Source organism: Mauremys reevesii, linkage group 3 (assembly GCF_016161935.1).
Source record: "Mauremys reevesii isolate NIE-2019 linkage group 3, ASM1616193v1, whole genome shotgun sequence".
In the NCBI taxonomy this organism is placed as follows: domain Eukaryota; kingdom Metazoa; phylum Chordata; order Testudines; family Geoemydidae; genus Mauremys; species Mauremys reevesii.
In genome coordinates, this window is record NC_052625.1 from 9,562,897 (window position 1) to 9,590,446 (window position 27,550).

Sequence of the window (27,550 nt, forward strand, 5' to 3'; positions counted from 1 at the left end):
GTAAGTCAAATTTTCCGTAAGTCGGGAACGTATACCCAACAATTACGCAAAACAAAAACAAAAAAAAAAGAAAGCTTACGGAACTTACGGAACTTTTTCCGTAAATCCGGATTTGCGTAAGTCGGGTTTGCGTAACCCGGGGAGTGTCTGTATTCGGAGTCTGAATGCAGAGAAGATACCAGTATTCTAACCACCATGTCACCTAGACTGGCTCTGAGAAGACTTAGATGGCTTAATGCCAGCGCCTTGCATACGCTAGAGCTCTTACTATTGGAGATTTTGGAGATGCACCCGTGATAGTGTAGCTATCAGTGCAATGTAGGGCCCAGTCCTGAAGTCAATGGCATAACTCCTAATAATAAGATACACCGCTTGTATTTCATCGTACCTAGTTGAATGTCATTGCTGGCTTAGCTTCTTGAGGACATCAAGTCCATTCTCCACTTCCAAAGCTCAGAAGCCCTTTAGTTCAACTTCTTTGAAGATTACATTGATTCTGCTATAGTAAGAGGTATATTTTCAATTTGGTCCATGAAGCTTTAGTTTTGCAATCCTCCTGGACATTCAACTGAAAATAGAAGTAACTTGTCAAAGTGTAGCACAGCTAAAGCCTTGTGTACTGGTATGAAAATGTGTCCTTATGCAAACTGTTGCCTAGAGAAGGGAGTGGGAAAGGAACAAGTAACAGTATTTACCCATGGACTGCATCATACCTTAGGACAGAACTGCATTTGAGGTTATCTTTGGATTTCAGTTAAATACAGTTGCTTCCACTGTTTCAAATTTCATAATTGGAGGCCCATCCAGAGCTTTGGCTTCTTTTCCATAAGGATTTCAATCAGAGAAAAATGATGCAGTTTCCGTGATTATTGTTGCAGAAGTGGAAGCACAGACTATTGAGGAGCTAAAACAACAGAAGTCATTTGTTAAACTTCAGAAGAAGCACTACAAAGAAATGAAGGACCTTGTAAAGAAACACCACAAGAAAACCACTGATCTGATCAAAGAGCACACTGCAAAATACAACGAAATCCAGAATGACTACCTGCGTCGTAGGGCAGTCTTAGAAAAAAACACAAAAAGGGAAAGTAAGAAAAGGTATGTTAACTGGTATGAGAAGGTATGTTAGTGTCCTCTCCTTTAATACAAAAGATCTTTATCCATTTACTTGTAATTGATAACATAACAAGTATGTGGAGGTAGCACAAGAGTACAGATGAAAAACAAAGGCCATGACATTCATAGATTGAATGAGGGCAGAGATCTTGAAATGAAGGTGGGACCTGCAACAATGAATAGACGCCCCCCTTGTGATGCATTTGTTCTCTACTCGCAACCAGAGAAGACTGTCCCAATTTACATGGTAGATTGCGTGTGTATATCACCTTCCCTATACAACAGGGGACACACTACTTGTGTATTGAGAAACCCACTGCCATCTGTATGGTACTCTCATGAGATTCAGCTGTTCTGATCATCCATTCTTTTTAGGGTGACTGTTTTGCCCAAGACAGCCCCTTTCTTAAGCCCTGCCCCAGCCATTCTTTTTTTTTGTCTGGCAAAAGTGGGCATTTGTCCCCTTTGCTCTGGCCAACATTTGTCAAAGAAGTGCGGTGTGGAGGAACATGCGGAGGGGCGAGGCCAGCCCAGTGCAGGGGGAGAGGCAAGGCGGGAGCGACCAGGGGCGGGCGGGGGGGGGGGCAGGCAGGGCACTAATGACCAGTGATAGCCTTGTGCAGGGGGAGCGGAGAGGGAGGAGGAAGCAGGGCTCAGGCGAGCGGTTTGGTCTCACCCGTGCGGGGGTGGGGAGGAGAAGGGGAGGCCCTTGGGCCAGCCATATGCAGTGTCCCGTTCTCTCTTTCAGAAATATGGTCACCCTAATTCTTTTACAAATTGTACACACTTGATTCTGGAGTTCCCACATGCCCTGAGTAAGAGGCTGACCTAGGTGCATGAGCAGACCAGGGACCAACTCACAACTACAGAGTCACAATTCAATCCCTCATTCCCTCCTTGCTGCAGACAGGAGGTAATCTGCATCAGCTCTTTACTGGCACAGATGACTTGCTTCTCCTAGCAGGGACAGTTGTACTAGCTGATGTGCTTTTGCAAAGTGCCGCACGTTTCCCGTGCCTCCCTGCTTTTCTGCAGGAAAAGAGGAGGGGTATCGGATGCTGCTCTCTCTCCTTTACACTGTAACTCATGCATGTAGTCCACGGGAAGGAGATAAGAGACCACCTTATGCCCCTTTACTCCCCTGCAGATGCAAATAGGACAACCCATGATCTGGCCCAACATGAGCAAACAAATGGCTCTAGGTCCCACAGTGTGAATTCTAAAGGTGCAACCCTAGAGATGAAAATCAAAATTTGTCCTGTTTTATTATTTGTGACAAGGAAGGGCCATTCTTAACTTGTGTCTGCTGCCAAACTGGAACCCTGGAAAGAATTGTTAATAGAATACTAAGAATTAGACCTATTTCTTGAATTGAACACCTGATAGATTTACTGACTAGCAGCTGAAAGTAATCGAATAAATTTCAAAATATGAATTCTCTAGACCCTTTCTGTGCCCAGTCTACTTTTCAATCCTCCATTGCCCGGTATTTTTTTGTTTGTGTGAAAGTTATTTTTTTTTAGTTTCTTAGAAAATAAAGGGGTACGGGCACTGTAGTTATTTGTGTCAATTTGATGTGGGAAGTGTACTGTGACTCACTAAATCTTTCAAATACTCTCATTTTGGGCATGTAGCAATGAACTATATATCAATAAAGACCCCTAAAAACAACAACTATAAACACTTAGGCAAAATATAATTACTCGTGTGCCTAAGTTTATGTAGGATTAGATGCTAATAATACCACGGTTGAATCTGCTTAATCAGGGATGCCTTTTGGTAGATTTCTGTTCATCCCAATTATACAGCATTTTCATTTAATTATAATTTATTTAAATGTAGTAAACATTACAGCATCATTCTGCAACTCATTTAATTCAAATAAACACCATTACATTCTAAGTCCTTTTTATTATTTCATAAAATTGACTACTTGCAATTCAGCATAGCTTTTAAAATATGAAAACCATGAACATTTAAAAAAAAAAATCTCTGGGAGACAAGCAGAGGGAAAAAGCCAGGAGTGATTTCTGGCCTCTGACTTCCATAACAACACTTCTGATTGTAACTGGCAGGAAATTAGCCCACAAATCATTCCCAGAAGGCAACTTGGCCATTTATGATTGTCCAATGACAGAACCCTCATTCGATTTAATAGGAATTTTGTACTTCTAAAGCAGCCTCCCCATATTTAAGTGACTTAGAATTTGACATTCTGAAAACAGAATACAGCCAAAGTTTGAGTCAATAAAATTCTTTGGCGCTGTTTGTCAGCTGTGTTATGCAGAAATTTGTAATCTGCTATATGGTCCAAAGCCAACATGCAGGATGGAAATCTCTTAGGAATATGGATCAGGATATATTCTTTCATGTTTAAATTTTGTTGTTGTTGTTGTTTAGATTGTTATTATGTTACCTTAATCCTTTAACTTTATGCACTGTTTATCTCACTCTCACATGCACCAGTCACTGCTCCCTCATCAATCCCTTTCCCTTCCCTTGTTCGTTTACCTTTCTTCCCCAAGACCAAAATCTCATTGTGCTTCTTAGGGAGTTTGGGTTTTAGATTCTTTTTTTAATTTTTCCTTTGCTTCTGTGTGCTGCCTTACTCAGTTTCCTACTCCTCTGCTAGTTTCCTTTTTCACAGAAGTCCACAGTTCTGCAGTTCATTAAATACTTCCACACAAATGCGCACACATTCACCGTACATAACTTCCAGAGGAGAGTAAGTTAGCAGATATAGGGATGTTCCTAGCTCCTGAACAAACACTGGCAAGGCTTTTTATAAATGCAAGCCTCAGGTTAGGTTCCTAAATCCCCGTTTAGGCACCTAAATAGGTGACTTGATTTTCAAAAAGGCTCACCACCCAAGAGCTCCCATTATTCTCATTGAGGGCTGGGCTATTTTGAAAATCAAGCCACTTATTTAGGTGCATAAATGTGAACTTACACCCAGTTTGGGAAAATGTTGGCGATTATGTTTATTACTTATTTATATTGATCCTGATTCTCCACTGCACTGCAATGCACCTTGTGCAAATTTAGTTTAAACCACTATAGCCACCACCAGCACAACATTACATGTTTTACACTCATTTTGCATAGAAAATGCAAATCAGTGGAGAAACCAGCCTATCATTTTAAGTGTGTGGTAGATTGTATAATTGCACTACAAGAATATACAGCTCAGAGAGACTTATGCATTCTTGATGGGCTACAGCTACTACTTTAGAGAATTGCTAAAAAAGAAAAGAAAAGAAAAAGAAAAATAGGAATTGTACTAACTGTGCCTATTGAATGAGTTATCGGTATCCCATATGTCTTTGCAGATGTGAAACTGGCAGCCCGGATCACAGTTCAACTATTGAACAAGAACTGGCTGCCCTTGACTCAGAAATGACCCAGAAGTTAATAGAACTGAAGGAAAAGCAACAACAGCAGCTGCTCAACCTCCGACAGGAACAGTATTATAGTGAAAAGTATCAGAAGCGAGAACATATTAAGCTGGTAAGTGTAAAGACTCACGGCTTATGCTTCTTTGTTCTCAGTCATTAGTGGAAGTTAGGTATTGTTATTAATTCAGTTGCATTTTGTCCTGCACTTCCCTTCCCGGACTCCAGTTCTGAGCCTTAATTTATCCAGGTCCACAGTGTGCATTCTGTGTTCAGTGAAAACAGAACTGTGGCCAATGATAGATGGTGACTTGGGCATGAAACCACACAAATAAACTAGTCAAATGCCACATGTAAGACTGACTCTTACTCACTTGCTTGGGCTACCAGAATCACAGGGAGATGGGAAAGAGAGTAGCCTCCATGAGACCACTGCTTCTCCTCCTACCACCCAGAAATGGGTGAAGCCAAACTCTGGCACTCCTCACCAACTTGAACACTACAGCCAGCAGAGCTGAGTGAGCACTGAAGGGAATGTAAACCTGCTGCTTCCATTGCGGAGCAAGGGAGCGATCAGGGAGGGAATTGTGACTGATAGTCTGGTCTACTCCTGCAGCTGTACAGATGTGCACTGATTCTTGCTCAGGGCGGATTATAAACTGACAGTCTTATATACACACAGAGTTGGTCAGGGATTTTTTACAGCAAAAGCCAGTTGGTCAAAACTGAAACTTTTCATGGAAGTGTATCGATTTCTATGAAACTTTTAGAGCAAGCAGAAGATATAGAATGGAATGCCAAAGCAGTTCCATGGCTTCCAAGGATATTTTTATGAGCTATATAAATATACCGAGTGAGATTTTCAAATGCACTCAGCATTGGTCTACACTACTCCCTTTGAAGTCAATGGTAAAATTCCCACTGATTTCAACAAGGGCAGAATTATACCAACCAAAAGCACTCGGATTCCCCAATGGTAGAAGTAGAACAATGACACACACCTCCTTTGTAAACTGCTTTGAGACATATGGATGAAAAGTGCTATATAAGAGCTAGGTATTTACTATTATTGAAAATCCTGCTCACAAGGCGTGACATGGGTGAATATATTTTTTCTTGGAGGTTTTAGTTATTTGTTGATTGACAGTTGCCGCTGCAGGTTGTATTATGAGTGAAAGGACTGGGCTAGAGATGGAGAAGCCTCAAGGAAACTGTAACCTCACGGGGTATTTTGATAAGGCACACACTGATCTTACTAATCAGCAGTAAGCAAGACGAGAAGAGAAGTAAGCTCTGGCAGGGCTGTGGAGTGAGTGGAACATCCTGACTCATACAAGTTAAACCGAGGCAAAAGAAGGAGAGATGGAATGTCCAGTGGTTAGGGCCCTAACCTGGGACTCTGGAAACCCAGGTTGGGTTCCCTGCTCTACCACAGACTAACTGTATGAGCATGGGCAAGTCAGTTAGCCTCTATTTGCCTTAGTTCCCCATCTGTAAAATGGAGATAATAGAACTTCCCTACCTACGGGGTTGTTGCAAGGATAAATACATTAAAGATGAGAGCTGATCAGATACTACAGTGATGGGATCTATCTAGGTATCTTACACAGAGGACCTATTTAGTTGTCTGTTTCATCCCTTTGTTTCTTTGTTTTCATCTCTTTGTTTCTCTGAGAAACTGTGTGTTTCTAGCTTCCTTCTATGCTTCAGCTAGCAGCTAGTCAGCAAGTTGTAGTCTTTGCAGTTACACTTTGTAATTTCCTATCTCGAGTGCTCACCCTCAAGGTGATGTAGCCCATCATAAGAACGGCTACAGATATATTCCAGCTATGACCCAGTGTTACTGTTCTGCCATCATTTCTCAAGTAGCTACAGTGCTCAGGCTTAGAAAAAATTGCAGTTAGAAAATTTCCCTTTGATATAACATGTTAGCGATAAAGACTTTTAAAATCCTTTGTCTTGGCTCTCTGCCAGCACTCAAAGCAATGCGTTGTCCTTAAGGTAACTGAGAAATTCTCTTTCTGTTCATTCTTCACAAAGAGCTACGTGTTCTCTTGTTACCTGAAAAGCTTTGTGTACTCCGACATACATCAAAGGTCATGAAAAGCAAAAAATGTATGATGTTGCATGACGTGAAAAAATCCACACAATTTAATATACTGAGTTATTTTTTATTATATACGTAAGTCTCATAGAGTGACTGAATACTTATATATCTTTGAAAAACACAGAACTAATAAAAATTAACTGGCAAAGCAAGAAAGGGTAGGAGTGCGCTTGTCATCTCTGCCTCTTTTGTAGTTTATCATCAAAGTTAGGGCAGAGATCTTGTCCCCATATAAGAACAGGGGAGCTTGGCCATTGTGTTTAACCAGGCCAGGATTTCATCCTCAGTCCCTAACCTGCAGTTGGGTCCACACACAGATCCACTTTTTGGAATTGCTGGATCAAGGACTTGGCTTGTATTTTGCACTGTAGACCTTGGACAGTTTGTAATGCAGACTCTTGTTTAAAATACAGTTTTTGAAAAAAACTTGTGCTTAAAAACACTGAGTGGCTGCCCTGGAACCCCAGTGAATGCAGCAAGGTTCTTCGAAGTGCAAGTCCAACAGAATCTGGCTGCTTCTATACAGTACACATAGTGTTGTAATTTTTAATATTCATCTGTTAAAAAAACAACGTAAACAACCCTTCTGTAATATCAGTAGTTTTCATTTTTAAAATGTCTTCAGTGTATTTTCTATAGAAGTTTAGGTGGGAACTTTTCATGTTGATGTATCCTTTTGCTGATGTCTCATGCATCTGACGAAGTGGGTATTCACCCACAAAAGCTCATGCCCCAATATGTCTGTTAGTCTATAAGGTGCCACAGGACTCTTTACTGCTTTTGCTATAGTTTGTTGATACGTTCATACCTTTCAGGAAGATAGATATAGATTTTTTCCCCTCTGGAAAAAAATTGAATGTAACTGTGTAATTAGACTGTATCATAATGCATATGTAAAAGGGGGTCAAATTAGGGTGGGATGAGCAACCTTAGTTCTGGCATTTCCTAATTTTTGGGTGCTTGACTTTTCAACTTTAACAATATTCTTTTAATGTAGCTTTTTTTAGTGTAATTTCCCAAATTTTCTAAAAAAAGCAAACTGAAAAAGCAGACATTCCATCATGTGGCATCATATTGTCACCACGTGGATCAGCAGCAGGTTTGGAACTTTTAGATCCATGCTACAGACTTCTGCCACTTCAGCTAACAGAGTGGGTTGTCGTGCTGTGTTCGGCGCAGCACTAGAGGTGATGGGACCCTTCATGAATGGGTTTCACAGATACTTGCTGACAGACGAGGAACGGTGAGACTCAGGAATCTTGGGTTCCATTCAGAGCTCTGGAAGGGAGTGTGCTTATGGGGGAAAAGTAAAAACTCTTCTGCGTTTTTATTTTCCACGCATGATCCTGTCTGACTCATCTGCTCCAACTTGTCCCAGTCTCCACTCCTCAGGTGTCTCATCCCAGTCTCCTTGCTCATCAAATCCTAGTCTGACCCATCCAGACTCCAAACTGTCCCAGTCTCAAGTCCCAATCTCCTTATTTACCCATTTCCAGTTACCCCCATCCCACCTCCCCCCACCACCCAGTACTTTGTCCCCAGTCTCCTTGCCTAGCCATGCCCCCACCCTGCTGTCAGCTCCTCGTCCAATCTGTCTGTATCTCTCTCTCTCACCATGGCCTTCTGCTGTGACTCTTTCTCCATCCCAATTGGTTTCCAGTCCCAATCTCCCTCCTCAGGCTCCTCATCTGATTTCTGTGATCTGTATCCCAGTTCTCCCCTCGCACCTGAGTTCCTTGTCTGATCTGTCTCCTTTCCCCTTTTACTTTGTTCCCTCTGTTGCAGTTTCAGGGCAGATGCACCTGTTTCCCCGCTCATCGTCCATCAGTGGCACCCATTCTAGGCTTCTGGCTCCCAGCCGTCACCTAACTTGAGCAGAGTCCTGCATCTGACTCTCTTCTGACCAGGGTTTTTTAAAGCTGCACAGTTGCCTGCCTTACACTGTGATATCCCCAGCAAGCCAGACTGCCTAAACAGGCCAGGATCTGCACTTTGCATTCTTTCTGATTACTATGAACAGTGTGATTGCCGGCAGTTATGAGTTACCACTCAGCTCCTTCTAACCAAGCACATTTACTCTTAAGGTGGAAGCATTACAGAAAAAAACATATTAAAAACAATAAAAGAACCTACCTGCTAAAAAGCTTACCAGAGGTCACCCCCAACTCCAACGTTGGGCTCTGGTAGATGTCAGTCCTTCAAAACCCAAAGCTGGGTTTTCCCCAATGTTGCAAGGTTATTGCTTTGAGACATACGGATGAAAAGTGTTATATAAGAGCTAGGTATTTACTGTTATTGAAAATCCTGCTCATAAGGTGTGACATGGGTGAAAATATTTTTTCTTGGAGGTTTTAGTTATTTGTTAATTGACAGTTGCCGCTGCAGGTTGTATTATGAGTGAAAGGACTGGGCCATTCAGAACCAGAAGCCAGACTGGGCAGTTCAGCCATTTCTTTACACCCCATGGGCCTTTGATCTCCAGTCTCTGGGAACAGGCAATCAGCAGACAAAGACTTAGCCACAGGACATAGCTTCAAAAGGCAGGAATTCTGTGTAACCACAGGTGGGAAACTTTCATTAATTTCCCCCAGGCATACCCCAGGAAATCCACTTAACACTTATTGTCCATTCTTGTCTGGCACATTTTTAGGATAGTCCTTTGAACTCCCACGCCTCACATCACATCTCCCCCCTACAGAGGTAATATACAATCCTGGCCCACAATAATACATAAACTTTGCATTTAATACAATGGAACCCAAAGATACTTAGGACTTTTCTACACTTACCAGGGGATTGACATACGGTGATCAATGCATCAGCAGTTGCTTTAGTGCATCTAGTGAAGACCCGCTAAATTGACTGCAGATCGCTCTCCCGTCGACATAGCATAGTATGTACCGCGCAGTAAATAGATCTAAGCGACGTCGACTTGAGTTACGCTATTAATGTAACTCAAATTGCATAGCTTAGCTCAACTTTCCCCGGTAGTGTAGAGAAGACCAATCCCAGTCCCAGTCCCCTTGCAAACCAATCCCAGGCTCCACCTCCTACTGCCAGTCCCAGTCTCCTTGTTCAGCCAGCCCCAGTTTCTCTCTCCCTTCCCCTGCCAGCCTCCAGTCCCAGTTTCCTTTCCGCCTCTCCTTGGCTTAATCTACTTCTCCCACCCCATCCCCCCACTGCATCAGCTCTTCTCCCCTCTGCATTTGGATCAGTGCAGCTGCGCCAATGCAGCATTTGTAGTGTGGACATGCCCTCTGCCTTTACAACTATGTGAGATTTAAGTCTGAAGCTAACTCCCTGCTTGCTGTAATACAAGGGATCTTGATTGGGTCACACTGTGCAAATTAAGGTCCCATCCCTATTAGGAGTTCTGTGTGAGTGCTGGGATCTGCCTGCAAAACTCGTTGCAGGATCGAGGCCCAAAGGCTTTCAGGGACACTGCCATTTTCTAAAACTACTGAGTTCAAATGTATTGTCTCTTCATTGTTCCTTCATTGTGTGAAATACATGTGGAATGCTCTCACGTATCTGATAACTTGTCTTGGTGAATGGGAGATGTGTGATTATATGGAGAAAGTGTTTATGCTGCATTCATGGATAGCTGTTATTCATTTCACATTACGGAGGTGCTGTTCAGGACTCCATGGTTAAGGTTGGAGTTTGATTTTGCACTTAAAGAAGCCTGGTTTTGTATGAAAAATGCAGTATATCCTCAACAAACTTTCAGTGCTTACCCTCTGAGTATAGATTGGCTTTTCTGAGAATTTACAAATAAGGTTGTGAAGCGATTTAAAAAATTAATTGCAATTAATTGTGTGATTAAAAAGATTAATCACGAGTAATTGCTCAATTAATTGTGCTAATAAACAATAATACAATGCATTTTAAAATATTTTTGGATGTTTTCTATATTTTCAAATATATTGATTTCAATTACAACACAGAATACAAAGTGGCCAGTGCTCACTTTGTATTTATTTTTTATTACAAATATTTGCACTGTAAAAAACAAAAGAAATAGTATTTTTTAATTCCCCACATACAAGTACTGTAGTGCAATCTTTTTATCATGAAAGTTTAACTTACAAATGTAGAATTATGTACAAAAAAATTAAAAAATAAAACAATGTAAAACTTTAGAGCAGGGGTTTATTTTCATCGTCTGAGTCAGATACCATCAGCAGAAGGTTAATTTTCTTTTTTGGTGATTTGGATTCTGTAGCTTCTGCAACAGTGTTGCTCTTTTAAGACTTCTGAAAGCATGTTCCACACCTCATCCTTCTCAGATTTTGGAAGGCACTTGGGTTTCTTAAATCTTGGGTCAAGTGCTATAGCTATCTTTAGAAATTTCATACTGGTATCTGCTTTGAATTTTGTCAGATTTGCAGTGAAAGTGTTCTTCAAACAAACAACATGTGCTGGGTCATAATTGGAGACTGCTATAACATGAAATATATGGCAGAATGTGGGTAAAACAGAGCAGGAGACATATAAGTCTCCCCGTAGGAGTTCACTCACAAATTTAATTAACACCTTATTTTTTTAACGAGCGTCATCAGCATGGAAGCATGTCCTCTGGAATGATGGCTGAAGCATGAAGAGACATATGAATCTTTATTGCATCTGGTACATAAATATCTTGCGACACCAGCTACAACAGTACCATGCGAACGCCTATTCTCACTTTCAGGTGACATTGTTTTTTTTAGAGATTGGCTGAACAAGAAGTAGGACTGGGTGGACTTGTAGAGTCTAAAGTTTTACATTATTTTGTTTTTGAGTTCAGTTAGGTAAGTTGGACTTTCATGATAAAGAGATTGCACTACAGTACTTGTAGGAGGTGAATTGAATCATACTATTTCTTTTGTTTATCGTTTGTACAGTGCAAATATTTGTAATAAAAAATAATATAAAGTGAGCACTGTATATTTTGTATTCTGTCTTGTAACTGAAATCGGTACATTTGAAAATGGAGAAAAGCATCCAAAAATATTTAATATGTGTCAATTGATATTCTATTGTTTAACAGTGTGATTAATCGCGATTCCTTTTTTTAATTGTGATTAATTTTTTTGAGTTAAGTGCATGAGTTAACTGCTATTAGGTATGATTTTATTTCTCTTGTCGTCATTCTCTTGATTTTGTCATGTTACATATACTGCATAGGAAAAACTATTGAGGATAGTCATTCCTCCTAGGTCAAGAGGAATTTAACTGCTTTTGGTGAAGATTACTAGCCGTTGTGGGAATTCGCTATTTCTGAAATGCTCTCCACTTGATTTTTCTCCTGGCCAGTTTGAGGTCATCTTAAAAGTTGGAAACACCTCTGCCCAAGCAATATTTCTTTCTCTCTCAAGATAAATAGTGAATTGATTCTCAGTGGCACTTTCTGCTAATGGCAGGTTTGAATAGGTCCTGAAGCTGAGTCAGCATTCAAATTCCTTTCCAGGCCAGACACAAGACTGGCTCTCGCTTTCTCTCTCAAGATTGCTCTATCTTGTTTGCCTTCACCTTTCTTTCTTCATCACACCCACACTCTTAAGAGAGAAATCATCATTGAATGACATGAGGATTTGGTAAGAACTTGGTATTCCCAATGTTGAATGATGCATTCCACTGACAAGAAGCTGTGAGGAGAACATTGCACAGTTACGCACTCAAAGTGAGGACATGCCAAAGTTAAGGAGGCGTTCAGACCCTTATCACTATCCCCTTGGGCTTTATGGTCTGGTCTGGTCTGCGTTTATGTGATCACAAGCTATTTCTCAGATAACAGAAAGTCATATACCATTTTTCCTGTAGCATTAGTTGCATATTCGTATTATTTTGAAGTATTGTGTCCCTTCCTACATAAGATCGGGGCCGCTTGGGGGGCGGGGCAAGTGGGGGAATTTTCCCCAGGTCCTGCAGGGGCCTTGCAAGCCCTGGCCCGGCGGCGGTCCGGGTCTTCGGTGGCATTTCTGCGACGGGGGGCCCTTCAGTGCTGCCAAAGAACAGAGCGACTGAAGGAAATGCTGCCGAAGACCCGGACTGCCACCAGGTGAGTACCAGTGCCACAGCTCCCCCACTTTGCTCCAAGCCCCCTGAATCCTCTGTGCAGCCCTACATAACATACCACAGGTTAACTGTAGCAGAGTAATATGCAATGTGCCTTTATGTTTGCAGTTGGAGACCAGAAGGTAAACCCCTTGCTCACACTGATGAGCAGTTACATGATTATTCCAATGTCCTCAGGAAGCCGCCCTTGGTTTTGGTAATGAGCGATGTCTAAAATGGGCGGTGTCTTATCTTTTTATTTGGAATGTTAAATTTGTATTACTTTTGTGCAAACAACCATTTTGGACTAGTATATAATTATTTTGTGGGGCTTCATATTGTCTGTAAACTCATTTCCCTGCGTACATTTACATTTCAAAACACATAATGACTGTTCCCCAAGCTTGGTTACATTTTCTGAATTGTTCAGTTATGAAGTGTTATGATAATTACTTTTTCAATAAGAAACATTCTGACAGTTTCCTCTGAGCTTTATTTTCTCTGATGAAAATTTGCTTCACAGACAAATGAGAATTCTGTCTTAGTTGTATACTTTGTTATTCTGTAGTTCTAGAAGAGGGTTTATACTTAATACCCTCCTTTTGTTTTCTGCAAATAGGAAATAAAATTTGGATTTTACTAATTACCCTTTACTATACATTCTCTATTTCATGGTTCTAAATGTGTATCTGATTATTTCACTGAATTATTCCTAAACTATAGTGGTCTTCAAGTGAAATATATCAGTGATCCTTTTATGACTCATAATATTGTGAAGTTAGTCTCATATGATGTAGGGAAGTATTATTTCCCCCATTTACAGATGGGGAAACTGAGGCAGAGAGAGGTTTGGGTTTTTTTTAATAAGCACCACTCTTGTTCTCACTGAAGTCAATAGAGATTTTGTTTCTGCCTTCAGTGGGAACAGAATTTGGCCTTAAATTTGCCCACACTCATAGAATAGGTCTCTGGCAGAGCCAGAACTCAGATCTTCTGACTCCCAGTCCTGTGTTTTAACCTGTAGTCCTTGCTTCCTAGAGATGAGCAAAGAGTCCCTTCTAACCCAATATGCATGAATCTATTACTTCTACCTGGCCACACAAAAATCAAAATTGTTACAAATAACAGAGTTCTGTTCATGGCAACTGTATACCCCACTTGCAGAGAAACTGAACGAGACAAAGGCACAGAGAGTCAGTTGTAATTTATCAATTACCATAATTATTCCTGTTCATAAGTAGGAAAACACTTGGAAGCTAATGAGATTTTTATGTGTAAGTCCACAGTCCTCAAGAAGACAATCCAGGCTTAACTGATAGAACTGCTACTAACTTTTAATCACATATACATGCTGATGGTATAACATTGCACGTGTTCACCACACTACATCTTTGAAGAAAGCTTGGATTATTTATGATGAAAAAAATGTAAAATGTTCATTGTTTGGCTTTTTTCAGCTCATTCAGAAGCTGACAGATGTGGCAGAGGAATGTCAGAACAGCCAGTTAAAGAAACTGAAAGAGACTTGTGAAAAGTAAGATGCTACTCTCATATAACTAACTAAATCTTCTTCAGCATCTAACTTCTGGTTGAAATACGTATGTGTGTGTAGGCTTATCTTTATTTCTCTTTTCTGTAGAGAAAAGAAGGAGTTAAAGAAGAAAATGGACAAGAAGAGGCAGGAGAAGATCACAGAAGCTAAATCCAAGGATAAAAATCAAGTGGACGAGTAAGTGTATTCTAAAATTGTGTTCGATTTTATGAAGCGGTTCAAGGACATTTGGTCCATGTGACATCAAAAGAAAAGCCTCAACTAGATGATCAGTATGCAGGAAGTAAGGGGTCACCAAAGGAACCATGCCACCTCCTATTGAATGAATCCAAACCTCTCCTCCACATGTAGCGCTTTGCCAGCTGAACGGGTGTGCTTTTGCACTGCACTGCATGTCACATGAGAGAATCCTCATGAAAAGGTCAGTGTGGTAACAGAATGGCACACCTAGGCCCTGATCCCACGAACGCTTCTACATGTGGGTGAATAAGCCCATTGGCTTCAAATCAACATTGTAAAGTGACTCATGTGTGGGAGTGTTTGTGGGATTAGGCCTGGATTTGAGAGACACCCTTAAAACACACTATAAAATGAATGTTCTGAGGGCCATTTTTGATATGCAGCATACAAGGAAAGGAATGTGGCAGGCTGGCCCCTCCATGGGTGCAGGCTTCAAGTAGTTTGGGTGCCTTGTTTGAGAAATGCAACCTTACCTGCATATTACCTTTTCCTATGTTTAAAATTTTTTAATGTTACTGAATGATAGCATGCACTCAAACTACTGACAGTCCCTGAGGCTTTCATTTCACCTTAACAGAGTTTGTTGGGTAGGAATTTCCTTTCCTTTTAACTTTACTTATTATTAACTCATTTCTGAATGAAACAAACGGCATCGTTATAATAGAAGGTTTGTGGTAGTTTTGTAATGTCACCTCAGATCCTGTGCTATCAATCCTTCTTTCATGCTAGCTTTAGCGTTACTCCTGATTTTTCAACAGTGGAAGTGAGAAGAATTGGGTTCTGCGGGTGCAGTATCTGTAAAAAGGTGCAAAAATATTGATTTGATTTATGGCTCACAAATAAGCACAGAATATATCTGGGTAAGTGGGCTATATCCTCCTCCAGTAAATAGGATTTGTTTGTTTTCCTCAATTCCTTTTTGGTAAATAATTCAAAGAGAGAATAGGACATTTTAGGTTGCATTACTGTATTTATTATTAGTTATCAATCTTTGTGTAAGGCCTAGTGGGTCTCAGACCCAGGCTTGTAGAGTTGCTAGACAGGAAACACCTCTGCACTGCTACCCAGTAACAGCTGTAACTCGCTTGTGTATCCCCACCCATGACTCGCTCGGGATACCAACCACAGGAAGTCCCGCCTCAAGGGGCTTGTGAGGTGGCACTTGATTGGCCCGCTGCTCTATATAAACCCAAGCAGTGTTTCGGGAAGTGTCCAATGTGGGTTATTAGCTAGCTACTGTGACCACCTTGTATTTCCTGTTCCTGGGTCCTGGTATTGACTTTTGCTCTGATTTGGACCTTGACTCCTACATGGACCCTGCTACCCAGTATTGACCCTCAGCCTGATCTCCGACTTTTCCCTAGCTCTGCCTCTCAGCTGGACCCTCGGCCTATTGACTCTGATACTGACTCTGAACTCCGGTGCTTGTTCTGCCTACTGAGCTCCTGCCACTAGTCCTGCCTAACTCTGCCCAGGAGCCTGATGCTTTGTAATATTTAAAACCAAATTTAAAAAAAAACTGCAAAAGAATTTAAAAAAAAACAAGCAAACAAAAAACCAAAACAACCCCCCAAGCTTTTCCACAACCACAAAGCCACGATTATACAGTGTTTAATATAGTATTACCACTGTGTATGGTTTGGAGCTTCTTGTAGTAGGAAAAAGAAATGCATATTTTTATTGATAGAAATGAAAGAAGGGCTACAGAGATAAAAGAACTACAGCACATGACCTGAGAACAGACATTAGAGGAATTTAATTAGCAGCCTAAAGAGAAGATGACAAAATGGGAATAATAAGTGATAGTGTAAAAGGGGAAGAATTATTTAAGGTGGTTAAAGTTGACATAATGGCACAGAAACAAAATTGGGGAAAACCAGTTAGACATTATGAAAAATGTTCTAACAGTAAAATCCATTGCAGCGTGAAACGATTTGCCTGTAGAGAGATTATTGAAATATCAACTTAGGTGTTCAAAAGTAGGCAGATAAAAGTCCCTAAGGAGGCTCCCTCAAACTCCTTGCCCAGGAAAATCCAGTGGAGGCAGCAAAAGGAGCAGGAAACTCGTTATGTTTCTCCCCAGCTGTTCCAACAAGTGGACGCAGTTTGCCCCTCCCCACTGAAAGAGGTAGCAGGACCTGTGTGCAAACCCAGTGGATCCCATCAAGGCCTCCTGTGCCAGTTAGGTATTTGAGGATACTCTCTCACAAATGTGGGAAATCAAAATATGCCCAGATTAATATATTGTGCCAAGCTTTGCAGGCGTTCATTTTCCTATTATCCTTAATTTTTCCCTGTCTCTAGGGTTTGCATAGCTGCCTGGAAGCAACATATTTTAATCCCTTATGTATAGGTAGGTTTACCAAGCAATTCAAAATTCTGTTTAACCTCTTAAGTGCTCCTCGATTTTACTGAAATATTGCAGCTACTCCATCGTTTGGGGACAGTTTTCTCCCCCCTCTGCGAAGTTCACAAACAATAAAGAAACGTCTTACACTATATACTCAAATTACTACATGCATCATCTCTAATAAGCTGCATGTTCACTGTGGGCTTGATACTGTGATCATTGACGTCAATGGCAAAGTTCCCATTAACTTTAATGGTACGGAATCAGGGCCTCTATTGACACAGGTAAAATTTTCAAAGGCCCATAAGTGGCTTTGGAACCTAAGTCTCACTGATTTCTAATGCATCTGCATTGTCCCTGCTATGTCTATGGCAGTGTGTGCTAACTCTGGCCAGGCCGTCCGGAAAAAAATCTGTCTAAAAGGTCACTGCAGATGAAGCTGCTGAGATGTTCCTGCCCAAGTACTCCTGCCTCCTCTTAAAGTGGTTGTAAAGAAAACCAATGAAATAAGTCAGTAGAAACCTCTTTTTTGTTGTTCCTAGTCAGTGTGGCAGCTGAGCGGTTAACTAGCATGGCACAGCAGCATTGTTGTGGAGCAGAACAAGACAATGCAGTTCAAAAGCAGAAGACAAGCAGCTGTGCCCTACCCCTAAAATATTGCAGCACATCACCAGCTAAACCATCACAGTAGCAGAGAAGCTCTGTGAGCCTTCATTTGGCCTGCCAGGCTGTCTGCCATTGTAGAGTTAGTCCCTATCCAAGGCCTACATAGTCTATTCATAGGCACCTCTAAAATTCAAATGTTTCAACTGAATCCAGAGCTCCATGGCTTACGTAATAAAGTTATGGGGTAAAATCCTGACCTTACTGGAGTGGCTGAGATTTTTGTCATTGACTACAGTGCGGCTGGATTTCATTCACAGTACCTGCTCACTGACACGGAATGTTGCGTAATAGAACATGTTGGATAACAGGTGATGTCCTGTGTGTTCTCTTTGGTATTCCATTTTCACACTTAAAAGAACACTGCTGCCACATAGAAGCCGCAGCAGGAACGATGTTCTACAGCAGAAGGACTAACTGAGAGCAGGACTTGCCTGACATTATCAGGGCTTAAAGGCAAGCAAGAGAAAATAATGTCATTGCAGGAAGTCACAGATCTGGACATTTCAGGATGTTTCTGAAGATATAACGCCAACACGCTGATTCTAACATATTAGACACTTTAGAAATGCAGATGGACGGACAGACAGGACTGTCTCTTCAAGGCAGAGTCTATCACATTGGGTATTGATTTATCTGAACTGACAAACATATTGATGTAATTTTGTCGACTGCAATAATTTGTTAATCCCTTGTCCCCAGGGAGAAGACGGAAATGATTCGATCATATATCCAGGAAGTGGTGCAGTACATAAAGAGGGTACGTCAGTCTGTTGTATTTACGTTGTTTGTAAAACTTCAGCTTTTACAGATTACAGTTTGACTGGAAGTTATCCGTGGAGTGATTATGAGCATATACATTTCACTGTAGGTGTATGTGCATGCAATGCACTAAAGTCAGAGACCTTTACAAGCAGTGCCACTAGGGGGCGCATTCCCTCCCCATGCACAGAGCCAAGGCATAAAAGGGGCATAGCCGCCACCTTCTCCTCAGTTCCCTCTGACCACCCATGGCGATATTTAGAGCTCCCCAGCATTCATGAGCCTTGGTTAGCCAATTTAAGGATTTCCTCACTTTGTATATAGTTATAGTTCACTTAGTATAGTTATAGTTTAGCTACTTAGGCTTTTGCCGGGCAGAAATGTGCCGCATGCAGGGCCCTTATCCCCATCACTGACAGGCACAACAGTTGTCTAATTTGTTTAGGCAAAGGACACGTAAGGGACAAATGTCGTATCTGTACCTCATTCCCTATGAGGGCAAAGAAACAGAGGGATTTCTGATTTAAGGTTTATCTTCTTGAAAAGGCAATGCATCCCTCTTCAGAGCCTGATCCCTACGATGAGAGAGCAGAAATTTCCTCCACAAGGAGGGCCCCTCCAGCTGCCATGGCTCCAAAGCTAGTTTTGGGTGAGAATCATAGAGCTCCTTCCTCTCCTCAACAGGTTCAGAGCTTTGAAGCAGATAGGCTGCACTCCTCATCTCAAAAAATGGTGCTAAAAGTCCGCCGGTGCCAACTCAGCACTCCCTGTACACTATCTGAGGCTGCACCGCTGATGCTAGCTCCAGTGGGGCTGTCAAGACCAGTGCTTTCTCCCTTCATGGAGAGATCTTTAACCCCAGCACTGGTGAATCCAAAACCAGCTCCAGCAACAGAAAATTTACCTTCATTATTGGTGCTTGTCTGCTTCCACCAGCACTGTCAGATACTTCATCCTACCTTTGGTGCAGCACTGTGTATCTCCTGTGCCCAGGACTCCACCAGTAACCAGTGGACTTTCCTGTCCATTCAATGAAAAGAGAGTTATCTTTCCTCCTCGTCAGACTCGGACAACGATAGACCTTTAATCTCTGAGGTCTTTGAGATCTCCACACAGATCTAAGCATGCATGACCCATGGAGCAAGATGAGTTATTCATACAGATGAGTTATTCATACAGATGCCCTGATATGGTGCCCTCCACCACAGACGTTGCAAGCACTGCTATAGTCTCTTTGGCCATACTGGGCCTCTTGGACTGCTCTCAGACCCTCTGGACTCCATCAGCTGCATAATCCAGGAGCAAGTCACCTCTCCCAACTCCTGTAGCCACTAGCGAAGCTCCTGTGGAACCACGAGGTCCTGTCACCCGGCTTTGGAGTACCCAGACCAAGAGGACCCAATAGAAGAACTCCAAGATATTCCTCCTCTTCTGCAGATGAGTCCATCACACTCGAGTCAACTTCAGCTCTGCCTGAGCACTTTAAGGTCTTTCAGGACTTTAGGAGGGTGGCTGCTTCCCTAGGAGCACAGGTGGAACTTTTGCAAGAAGATCTGCACAAGATCTTAGATATCCTGCAGACTGGGAAAGGTCAGCCTTCCCATTAACGAAACTCTGCTGGAACCTGCTAAGACCCTTTGGCAGACACTCATTTCACTTCCACCCACTGCCAAATGTGTGGATAGACGATATCAGGTTTCCCAGCAAGAACACGATTATTTTTTCACTCACCCTACCCCAGATTCTTTAGTTGTCACAGCGATGAATGAACAATTGAGGCAGTTGCTCCCCAAGGCTACCCCCAAAGACAAGGAATTTAAGAGATTGGATTTATACAGTAGAGAGGCCTGTACTTCCATAAGCCTTCAAATTAGTGTGTCAAACTGTCAGGCTTTATTGGCCAAGAATTCCTTTATTAATTGGTGGGAAATTTCTAAATTCACAGATAAGTTGCCAGAGGAGTATAAAGAACAGTTCTTGGCTATAGCCTCTGAAGGTCACCTCACTGCCCAGACATCTCTAAATGGCTATCAACACAGCTGAAATGGCTTCATTTTCAACGGTGACAGCCGTCTCAATGAGGTATTCTTGTTAGTTAAAGCCTCCTGCATCTCAAGGGAACTTCAAAATACAATATAAAACTTGCCATTTGAGGGCACTAAGCTCTTTTCTCAAAAGACTGATGTTCATGGTGTGCATGTGGAGATTCCTGTGCAACTCGTTGCTCTCTCAATATCTTTACCCCAGTGATGAAGAGGAAATAGTTCAGACCACAGGGATAATATGAACTTTAAGATTATTCTAGACAGAGATCTAAGCCTTCTAGATGTTGCCTGTCTGCTTTGTCCACAGCAGGCCTTTCTCACCAGACCTCCGCTTCAGAACAATCACTTTGGCATCACAGTCGAAGACAGCATACTGACCGTAAATCATCTCCAGAGTTTCGGCTGCCCATTTGGAGACTGCCTGACTTTCTTTTACAGTGCACGGACAGAAATCTCTTCTCGGCCAATTCATTTCCTTCCCCACCCTACCTTCCCCATCCCTTTTCAGGGACCCATCTCACAAGGCTGTATTAATGCAAGACGTACAGTCTCTTGGATCTGGGCGCAATAGAGGAAGCTCTTTATCAGCACAGAGGGAAAGGCTTTTATTCCCACTGTATCTGATTCCAATAAAGGTTACCATTAGGCATGTACCTACTGGTACTGCTGGCAAAAGTCTCTGACTTGGGTTCATTGGGTGTAGATACACTTACGGTGGAATGTATAAGTACATAAAACATCCTGAAGAACAACTGTTATTGTACAGGCGAGTAACCATTTTTTCCTAAAGTTTTAAATTAAGGTTTTAAAATTTCAACGTTTTGTGCAACTGCCATACAGATTATTTGTATATTACTGTATATGAAATTAGAATTTTATGTCTTTTTTTGAACAATCAGTGACTGGGGGAATTAAATTATTTTTCTTATCTGAATTTAGATTTATTTTGATCTTTTGTGCAGTTTTGATTCATGGAAACCATGTATGGCCTCTTGCCTTCAGGTATTGGAGAAACATTTTTGTAAATTGGTTAGGTGTCGCAAGAATGCAATGATGGCTTAAAGAACTCTGAGATCCAAAAAACATTTAATTACAGCATATGCCTTATCCTTTATTGGGTTTGTAGAACTGCTGAAATGCATAAGCATTCAAAGCAGAGCTCTGCAAAATAAAATACTTTTGTTTCTTGGAAACTCAAGAGAAAATGTTAGCTGTTTTATGGTTTTAACTCTTTTTATGTTGTACTGAACCCCAAATTTTGCTTTGTGAAATGTGGATTAAAATATTTTCAAAATAAAAAATATGCAAAATAAACTCCCATGAATTTCTTTAGGTCTTCAGTGCAGAACTATTTTAATTCAACAGCTGGGTCATTTTTGCTCACAAAGGCCCCAATACAGGAAACCACTTAAGAAAATGCTTAACTTTAAGCATGTGTTTCATTTCCATGGAAGTCAAGTGCATGTTTAAATGCTTTGTTGAACCAGGGCCCAAGTTCTGTACAAAAATATGTGAATATGTTTCCTTATTCAAGTCCCCAGTCCTGCAAAGAGTTCCTTTTGGGTGCAGGAATTAGCCATACAAGGCTCCTTGCAGGATGGGGACCAAAGTTTGCAACAAAATACAATACAATATTATTTTTAAGAGCATTGCAGTGTCACAGATATTTTACACTCTGACTCTGAATGCCTCCTGTGAAGTTTATATGCAGTGTTGTATCTGGCCCAGGATATCAGAGAAACAAGCTTGTCTCTCTCACCAACAGAAGTTGATCCAATTATCTCACCCACCTTGTGGTGTAGGCACCCACAAATGAACTATTGCCAACAACAGCAGTCATTGGTGCATATCAAAAAGAGGATAACACAACTGTATTAAAAGGGTTTATAGTTGTCATTAGAGAATTATGATATTTTTAATTGGAAAAAAGCAGGTTTGTGTACTGGGTGAAACCGAACTTTTTGCTGTTTTCTTATAGCTAGAAGATGCTCAGAGTAAAAGACAGGAGAAACTTGTAGAAAAACACAAGGAGATTCGTCAGCAAATACTGGATGAAAAGCCCAAGGTAAAGAGTTTTGAACAGTGACATAATGCTTTTAAAAACTTTTTTCAGCAAACGTACCTGCTGTATGCATCAATTAATCTGATACTTGAGAAGTGTGATAGAGTTTGCACATAGTGAGAGTGTCATAAACAAGTTCCCCAATAGCTGAGATTATGGAAAAAGTCAGACAGCAACCTGCTAGTGAGTAACCACTTCAGATTCTGATCCCCTATAATTCGATCGTTTTTGTAGTCATTGTAGAGTATCTCTAAAAGGCACCTTGTGTAAAGGGTGCTTCTGACCAGCAGAGTGTGCCCTTTGCTGTAATGTTCTTTAGCAGTACAAAAACAAAACACAGTTTGCATTAAAAAAGGAGATATCTTTTTAGCATGCTTAGCTCAAAGTGTTCTTGATAGTCATGACAGCCTGTAAAAATAGATGATGATAATAGATGTTTTTCCATTTGTGGAAAAACGATGAGATATGTCAAAACGCTGTTGTTGAACATGGCATATTTGCTGAACTTTCTACACTGGATTTTGTGCATTGAATCTTTTGTATTCTCTTTCATGTCAGCTAAGATCATGCAGTATTCTGTAAGATCTCTCTTCTCTCTGTCTCTCTCTCTCTCATTTTATTTTAGAGATTGTGGGCTGGATCCTGTTCCTCCTGAAGCCAATGGGAATCCATTGACTCCAGTGGAGCATATTCAGGTCCTCAAAATGTTGTAAGATTTGTTTCAGGAAGTAATAATTATATTAGCAGGCTAGTGTACATGAATACGGTGTCATTCAACAGCGTGCTCTTCCTGCTCTAATTCTTCATGGACCATTCTGGTCATCTCTGCTTTCATGTTTCCTATATTAGATCCAGTATGTTACAGACTTCAATTTTAATCTCTTGTCTGTCTACAGACTAATGTTTCAATGCTTGTATTACAGTTAAATTGGCAGTAATAAGGAATTTAAATTTTGATGCTAGTTAATCAGTGTTGGCCTCCCATTTGTGTGAAATATGAAAAGAACAGATCAGGTAACTATTTTAACAGCTCATGGGCGATAAATGATAAACTTAGTAAGTTTCTAAAAATTACATATTTTTGTTCATGTAATTTTCTACTTTGATTTTAAAAATGACCTTTATAAAAACAATAATAATAACAGGTAACAGTTAGTGTGAATGCCATGGGATCTGGGATCAGAATATATATCTTCCTTAAATGTTCAAAATGCTTCCTTTTTGTGTTTCATCACCAGCTTCTTTTTAGGAATAGCGCTAACTTTTTTTTTTTACATTAATAGAATTTAAGTGTACAAATACAATGCAAAAATAACTCATTGTCAGTCATTCTAATGCTATCATTTGATAAGCTTGTTTATACAAATTCTTAATTAACTTCTTTCCTTCTTTTTTTTAATCCCAAGGCTGCTACTGTACTTTTTAGTAAAGCAATAGCAGATCTGAAACCTGGACTCACTCCCTACCACAAGTGTATGACTTGCATGCAGAGGGAAGGATCATGTGCAGGCTTGGCAGGGTTAGAATCCTCCCACACACATTCACATCCGCAACCTCAGGGCAGGGCAGGAGGCAACTCTGCCTTTATATGGGCTTCGGCTAGATCCTCTCTGTAGTCAGTGACCCATTGACAATGCCTTTAACCTCCCCTTTCAGGGTCCTGCCTTGAGAGCCTGCATGGTGTTGTGCCCTGTAGTGCACCACGGGATCTGCATCCTACCCCTTACCGCATAATGGAAATGATTTCAGGACTGGGCTTAGCTTTTACTTGGGCCAAAAGATTTAGTGCAAAACAACAATTCATTTTATAAGCCTTTTTTTTTTTTTTTTGGCTTCGTATTCAAAGCCAAGCTCCCTTCTTAGCAGGGTATTAATATGTAGTAGATCAAAAGTTTCCCCAGTTGCAGATGTTTGAAAGGTGCAGACACAAAAATGTACTCTGTAACCTTTCCAGATGTATTTCTCTGAGTACCCAGACATGCATTATTTGTGTATCCAAAGCTCCCATCAAAATTAATGGTAATGTAAGTCAATGGGAGTTTATGGGTACGTAAGCAATGCAGGATCAGTCCCTAAACAAACAGTCTAATATGTTTAGGGGATAGCATTAGCTTTGAGTGCTCCTGCCAATAATATCACTGGGGACACCCTTTCAGCCATTCATCATTTTACTTGGCTACTTAGCAGTGACTCACAAAACTTGTTGTATTATGACTTTACATGCAGAGCCCAGTCATAGACAAAAAGATTATTGCAATCTTAGCCATTATGTTTGCAGCAGAGCTTGGTAGTTTGCTAAGTGTAAGTTTGTAATTTTCTGCATTGTAAATTCTCTAGGAAACTGGAGAGAACGTTGCCCTTTATATTTTTTTTAAAAATGCAGAAATCCTGCCACCGATAAAGACCTTTAGGGTTTTAAAAGATAATTTTTCTGGACTAAGGGACCACATTCACCAGTGATTTACACCTTTAAATACCCCACTGAAGTCGGTAGAATAATAAATCAGTGCAGATTTTTTCCCCTAAACAAGTCCTAGACACAAGGCTACTTTGTACTTTTTCAGCTGCTTGGCTTATAGTAGAAAATAACTTGAATTTCCCATCTACTCTTGTTTGATTCCTGAACTGATGCTCTCAGCAGAAAGGGATGGGAGCGGTCCCTCTGAATACTATATCCCCCTTGAAATCAGTGGGAGTTCTGCTTCAACGGAACCAGAATTTCACATTGTATCTGTATAATACCATACTCCCTCTGATCACAAATTCATCTTTGGTCTTGCCGAGACTAGAAATTTAATAATCTCATGGATGTTTTTCTAATAGATGTGTGTGTGAGGACATACCAAACACTTCCAACAAGCTAATGTGGGAGAGCCTCCAGGCAAAGGACAATGTCGCCTTGTTAATTCAAAGACTATGTGCTCATGTGTGGAACAGTAAATATCCTAGCCTTATCCCTCCTTCATTGCCCTCTACTTTGAGTGTTATGTGATAGAACGCACATCAGAGAGAGCTCATTCAAAGGCTTCTCCTACAAATGCATACATTGAAAGCCACCTAGCAATTGGAATCCATTAGGGTTTCTAATTGATGCCTTCCTCTTGAGTATCAGATATTGACCACTGAAAACAGGTAGATAACTTGACCATGTGAATTAGTTATAACAATTGAGGGTGGTTCACCTTTGTCCCATGTGATAGTTGCCTCCGCTGTCCTCTCCCTGTCTGCACCATTTCCCATCAGTACAATTATTTTTTTTTGCTCCTTTTTTCCCTCTCTCTTCCACCTGCTCTCCTTTTTGCTTTCTACTGTTCACTTCCTATTCATCAACCCCTCTTCTTTTCTCCCCATTCTCATTCCTTGTCTTCTCTCCTTATTTCATTAATTTACATCAGGGTAGGCAACCTATGGCACGCGTGCCAAAGGCGGCATGCGAGCTGATTTTCAGTGGCACTCACACTGCCCTGCATGTGTGGCACTGTGATATTGAAGTATAACCGAGGGACTTGAGGATGGCATGGTCTTTTTATCTCGGGGTCTTTGCTTTGGATAATCTGTTCATCCATTTAAACCTAAATTAAGTGCATTTCCAGCCACTCTTCCCCCATTGCATTGTAGTGGCAAAAACTCCATCCGTGTGAGAGATGGCAAGGAATTCATCCTTTTGTATGAAAACTGATTGTTACAGTAAATGGACCCTGTACTTCCTGTCACTGGAGTCAATGAGGGTTTGTCATGGATGTTGACAGGGTCAGAATCAGGCTCATTACAGTTTGCAACTTTTAGCTCAATCCAGTAGAACACGTTATTATTAATACTTTACACTCCCATTCAAAGACCTCAAAGCACTTGACAAACATTAACTCATTCGGCCCCACGTAAATACGGTAGGTAAGTGTTGTTATTATTTACAGATGGAAAAACCTGAAGCACGGTGACAGTAAGTGACTTGCCCAAGGTCATATGGACTTGCCACAGACCTTCTGTATGACCTTGGGCAAGTCACTTACTGTAGATAGAACCCCAGACTCCCAGTCTCAGACTGGAGCATTCTTTTTTCCTATTGCTTTTTCTTTTTAATTCACAGCCCTTATCCCAAAAGCTAGTTGAATGATGCAAACAGTGGGCTCTATATCCCTTTTACTTAGGAGGTATGTGGACAGCCATAGATTATGTAGAAAAGGCCTGGGGAAGCCACATTGCAGAGAAATGCAGCTAAGCAGTATTTTCTCATGACATGCCATAGTTCATACACGAATGGAGGGTGGAGTCTGAGAGCAGTCACTCTGCATGGCATGATTCCCTCTGTAAGAGCCAGACATTTTCTATGCAAGATAAAGCTGCCGCAAACCACTTCAGTATGGCCGATAAGCTCTATGACCAGCTGCCGCTCTCACCACCATTGTAGGAGTCACATATGCCATGCTGCCATGCCAGAGGAAATCCAGTGGCAGCGCGACAGGAGAGACTCCTGTCCTGTTAAAGCCTAGCTCTCGCTGAAGTTGAATGGAATCTTTCCATTGACTTCAGTGGTAACCTTAGTGCCTGGAGGAAGGAAGTCCCAGCACTGTAAGGAGGATGTAATCATCTGTGTTCATGGCCCCACAGCTTATGCTCAGTTTGCATGAATCAGAGGAGAGAGAGAGAGATGACCTAGTGTGTCTTGCTAAATTGCTTTGCATGGCTTTCACCTATGACATTTATGATTTTTTCTTCAAAAAACGTCTTAAAAGCAAATGTACTTTTCATTTAAAATGGTATATAAATGGAGGCTAGTATAAGAATCTGATGTATGCTAAATAATTTAAAAACACAAGCTTATTATCTCACAGTTGGTTATGCATTATTAATTGCGCCCAGTGTGTGTATACATTGCTATACCTAATCTATAATTTATACCAGGGCCGTGCCTGAAAAATTTATGGGGACTTAAAATGACACGTTTTCAAGGACCAAAGTAATGAGCCACTCCAACTCTGAAATAATAATCCTGTAAATCCAGCGTCGTCATCCTGTTGAAACAATGCCTTGCAAAAACAATGGATGACTTCTCCCCCACACCAGGTGCAGTAGTTAAATTCAATTATTTGAAAGCACAATGAAGGGAGAATGATCCTGCAGTCACAGACAACCTTAAAATATCTTTTTTTGTAGACGACAATTTGGTTGTCTAATACCCGGTTTGTGGTTTTTGTTTCAAATGATTCATTTTACTCCTGCAA

The 27,550-nt window shown here is 41.0% G+C and overlaps 1 protein-coding gene and 1 long non-coding RNA gene across 4 annotated transcripts in view; one reads left to right on the forward strand and one right to left on the reverse strand.

The window, feature by feature from the left end:
- Nucleotides 1–27,550, forward strand: part of PLCB1 (phospholipase C beta 1) — a 627,028-nt gene that overhangs the window by 521,404 nt on the left and 78,074 nt on the right. For all 3 annotated transcript variants that reach the window (XM_039531329.1, XM_039531330.1, XM_039531331.1), the window contains exons 26-31: nt 879–1,098; nt 4,446–4,623; nt 14,112–14,188; nt 14,294–14,383; nt 18,162–18,219; nt 22,245–22,331. In XM_039531329.1, the coding sequence (XP_039387263.1) occupies nt 879–1,098; nt 4,446–4,623; nt 14,112–14,188; nt 14,294–14,383; nt 18,162–18,219; nt 22,245–22,331 (710 nt within the window). The remainder of the gene's footprint in view (nt 1–878; nt 1,099–4,445; nt 4,624–14,111; nt 14,189–14,293; nt 14,384–18,161; nt 18,220–22,244; nt 22,332–27,550) is intronic.
- On the reverse strand, nt 11,709–17,733 carry LOC120401394. The gene is made up of 3 exons (XR_005596426.1): nt 17,660–17,733; nt 15,139–15,241; nt 11,709–12,245 (listed from the first exon to the last, which is right to left on the reverse strand). It is a non-coding gene; the product is annotated as an uncharacterized LOC120401394 (long non-coding RNA).